General features: G+C 35.9%; 1 protein-coding gene across 2 annotated transcripts in view; it reads right to left on the bottom strand.

Annotated features, from left to right (window-relative positions):
• The window catches only part of LOC118026157 (alpha-mannosidase 2-like), a 17,961-nt gene extending 14,381 nt beyond the window's left edge, over positions 1-3,580 (bottom strand). Inside the window, exon 1 of one of the 2 annotated variants that reach the window (XR_004683506.1) lies at positions 1,475-3,580. Coding sequence is in view for 1 of the 2 variants with exons in the window: in XM_035028930.1 (XP_034884821.1) it covers positions 1,475-1,711 (237 nt within the window). In the remaining variant the exon portion in view is untranslated. The remainder of the gene's footprint in view (positions 1-1,474) is intronic. The other variant, XM_035028930.1, reaches the window with a different exon arrangement.
• Between the last annotated feature and the right edge of the window lie 298 nt (positions 3,581-3,878).

The following is a 3,878-nucleotide window of genomic DNA, read 5'->3' as shown; positions in this document are numbered from 1 at the left end:
TACAAGAAGGAAATCTTAAGTATGTGACCCTGAGACCATGACCTGAACCAAAATCAAGAGTTGGATGCTTTTTAAAGTGACTTTACAAATTGCCCTACTGGGCAAAGAAGGAAATAGGTAAAATACAAAAATCAGTACTTTAATTCTTTAGAATGAGTGGTAGATCACTTTATGGATCTCAAAACCATTCACTAGGAAGATGTACTTAGGGATAAAATACCCATCTGCATATGCCATCCCCTAAGTAAATGTTTGTGTATCAGCTTCATCTTTGAGGAGATTATAGAGATGATTTAAACATAGACCTAAAGTTCATAATTTGGTAGAAATTCAGTTGTAAGTATCTTGAATACACCTGGCATTTTATTTAAGTTTATTTAACTATTTAATATTATTTACATTTACTTAATAAACTTGAATTCTCCCTACATAAAATGTGACCTATCATCAGCTTTCTAATTTCCTAAACAGTAACATCTCTTCCTTTCTGTAGTATTTCCACAAATATTCTACTGTCTCATAGGTTAGTATGTGAATATAATAAACACATTGGGTAATTTTCTCATATAGGGTCTAATATAGGACTCTTGTTTGAATCCTGACTCATGAAACATATGCTTAAAAAAAAATGCCTGTATGTGATCAGGAAAATCTGAATCTATCTGGATATATGATAATATTGAATTATTGTTAATTTTTTAGATATAATAGTGGCATTATGATTGTATTTTTAAACAGAGTCCTTATCATTTAGATACATAATGAAATGGTTACAGATGAAACTACATGACTACTATTTCCTCCAAAATAATCCCTGGGAGAGGGTGAGAGAGGACAGTGAGGCACAGCTGAAGTGAGAGTGACCTCGAGTTGATCAATGTGGTAGCTGAGCTATGGATATGGGGAGGCAGGGGTCAGGGGAAGGGTACTTAAGTTGTTCTCAAAACTTTAGGGTACATTCAAAATTTTCCAAAAGGGGAAAAAAAAAAAGAGAGAAAGAACTACAGGTAAATGATTAATTTTGGAAGTCTTCTCAACTAAGAAAGATGCTAGTGTATTCTCTGGACACAAGACATTAATTTGCAAAATTCATGACACGTTCATCTGCATTGCCCGTCACATTACTAAAATCACAAGGATGCAGCCGTCAGAGAAACAAACTTTTGATGCTGGTAGAAAAACAGGACATCACTGAAAACTGAAGATCACAACTTAGTAGGTGCATATTTACAACTACATAAAAGTAAAGTCTCTTTAATGCTGTAGGAATGGGGGGAAAGGGACAACTTCAGAAATGCAACTATAGTACTAGATAATTTTCCTCTTTAAGAACTACACTCTTACATACAAACTACATATTCTAGGAAATATTGGGATGTGGGACAAAGAAACTAAGGCTGTTGTGTTTTAGCCTCATTTAATAATGAAGGCTCAACTTCAAATACAGTATCATAATTAAATATTTTCAAATTACCTTAACATTATACTCAGGATGAGAATTCATATAATCAAAAAGCAGTTGATAATTCTTATACTGATGATCCCATTCTATGCGTTCACAGTAGCGAAAATCATCTCCTAGTGGGGCCAGGACAACTGCAGTACGGAAGAGCTTTGACTTCTTTCGGTACTGATCTAGAAGCATCTCAGCCCTACAAAAGAAAAAGGAAAATAAGAACAGTACTAAGAAAAGGACAATGGGGCAACTCATTAAAAAGTGTATTATGTTAAAAGAAATTGTTGTATATTTTACCTGTATTCTAGGTTAGTATGATTTATAAGGCAGATTTTTTAAAACTACTATACTAATTTTCATTATCCACTTAAAATATTCATAAATTTTGGGGTGCCTGGGTGGCGCAGTTGGTTGAGCATCCAGGCTTTTGGTTTTGGCTCAGTCATGGTCTCTAAGTCATGAAATCAAGCCCCGCATTAGGTCCTGTGCTCAGCGCAGAGTCTGCTTGGGATTCTTTCTCGCTCTCCTTCTGCCCCTCCCCTCTGCTCTTTCTCTCTAAAATGGATAAATAAATCTTCTAAAAAATATATTCATAAATTCTTACCAGAGAGAAAAACCCACAGGTTTCCAATGGATTATCCTTAGAGAAATAAAGTCACATACCAACTTTGACATAAAATTACTGGGAACATCAATGGCCTCCTGAAGCCCGGCCATAGACACTGGATCCCAGATTGCCTGTATTTTAAAATAATTTAGTCCAAGAAGACAATAAGGATTTCTTATCTATATAAACTTTGAAGTTGGCTTTGACTCAAGATGCCTTTCTCTAATTTGATCTAAACTTGCCTGATTACACATAAAAAAATTAATAGTTTGAATGAAACCAATTATAGAACCTGATTTCCTCTTCAAACGGAAGAAAAACAACTCACTTAACACCTGCCATCAATAAACTGGATATCTGTCAGTGTCCTTCTCAGGGCTGATCAACAGATAAAGTTTTGGAGATCAAATAGCTTTTTTGATTTCTACCTTCCTCAGATCTAACCCATGAGTCCAAAGGTCAGCTAAATACTAAATGTGCTGATGTGTTTTTATATTTCATATTATTCTAGTATTCTGCAGAAAACCTTTGGGGTTGAACTGCTGAATGCTGAACCGGGGTACCATTTGAGGAAGTCTAGGAATACAAAGTATTTAAGAGGAATGGCTTATAAAAATGAAATTAAATAAGCGGATGAAGAACTCAGAGTAGTTCTCTATGTTTGTAATGCCAAGCTTAAGAAATCAGTGATAAATGACTAATGTGCTTTTTACCCAGTATTCCAATTTTCATTTCTAGGGTTATCGAGAAGTTCCAATTCACAATATAAAAACTTACGAAAGAAACTCAAAGACCATCAATAATGGAACGAAGTATTTTATAGAATTAAAAACATTTAACTAAATTTAGAAATTCACATGATCTTTTTATACTGATAGTCTCTGAAACTGCTTTGCAAATATTAAATTATTAGCAAAATTCAATAACTTGGTGAGTAAAATATAACCATAATGTTCTTACATAACATAGTTTTCTGAGATTAGCGTTCAGTAGAGTACTTAATTTTTACTAATAATTTACTAATATTCCACACTTAACCAAAAATAACCTTGGATTATTAGTTATAATTAAAAAAATACATGTCTAATGAGACTAATCAAATAGAAAGAAAAATAAGAGAAAAAAACCAAACATATAAATCAGATATGAGAAAGATACACTATGACTGAGCATCCAATCAGATTCCCCTAGGCAACCAGCATAGAAAAGGATAAGTGATCATTTAAATGAATGCCAAGGTTTACTACTAGATATACCATATCTTGTGTGTATATGCATATGACACATAAGAGGAAAGAATCACAAACATTAAGTGTGAGTCTTCCATTCAGCATCTGTCCTAACTCCCAAGCTCCTGCTCAGAAGGTGTCAACACGGAATTCAAGAGACCAATCTATACTACCTGGTAGAGAGTGGATATTCACTAAATACATTGTACACTAATGCCAAATGAAATGACCGATATCACACTTGAAGATGTGCAGCAGCAATCTGCTCTTCACTCCTACCAGGTTAGAAATGTCAACTTAACTAGAACCATTGGAGGGAGTCACTGTATGGATGGGGCATGGGGGGAGGGGGAGCATTGAGCAGCCGGGGGAGGGGGCCCTCGGGCGGGGGTCTTGTGTGAGGAGGAAGTTGGGTAAGGGGACCCCAGGCAGTGGTGACCTCACTTCCCTGACAACAGAGCCCAACAGAATTTGGAACCCCGGTAACCAGGCACCCACATTCCAGAGACAGCCCCCTGCCCAGCTCATTTCTTTGGAGACCCTCCAACAAAAAGCATGTTCGGGTGCTGCTTCCCCAAATCTGGAC

The sequence above is a fragment of the Mirounga leonina genome, unplaced genomic scaffold (genome assembly GCF_011800145.1).
Source record: "Mirounga leonina isolate KUSES-001 unplaced genomic scaffold, KU_Mleo_1.0 Mir_101500, whole genome shotgun sequence".
NCBI lineage: Eukaryota > Metazoa > Chordata > Mammalia > Carnivora > Phocidae > Mirounga > Mirounga leonina.
This window is presented reverse-complemented; position numbering and strand designations above follow the sequence as displayed.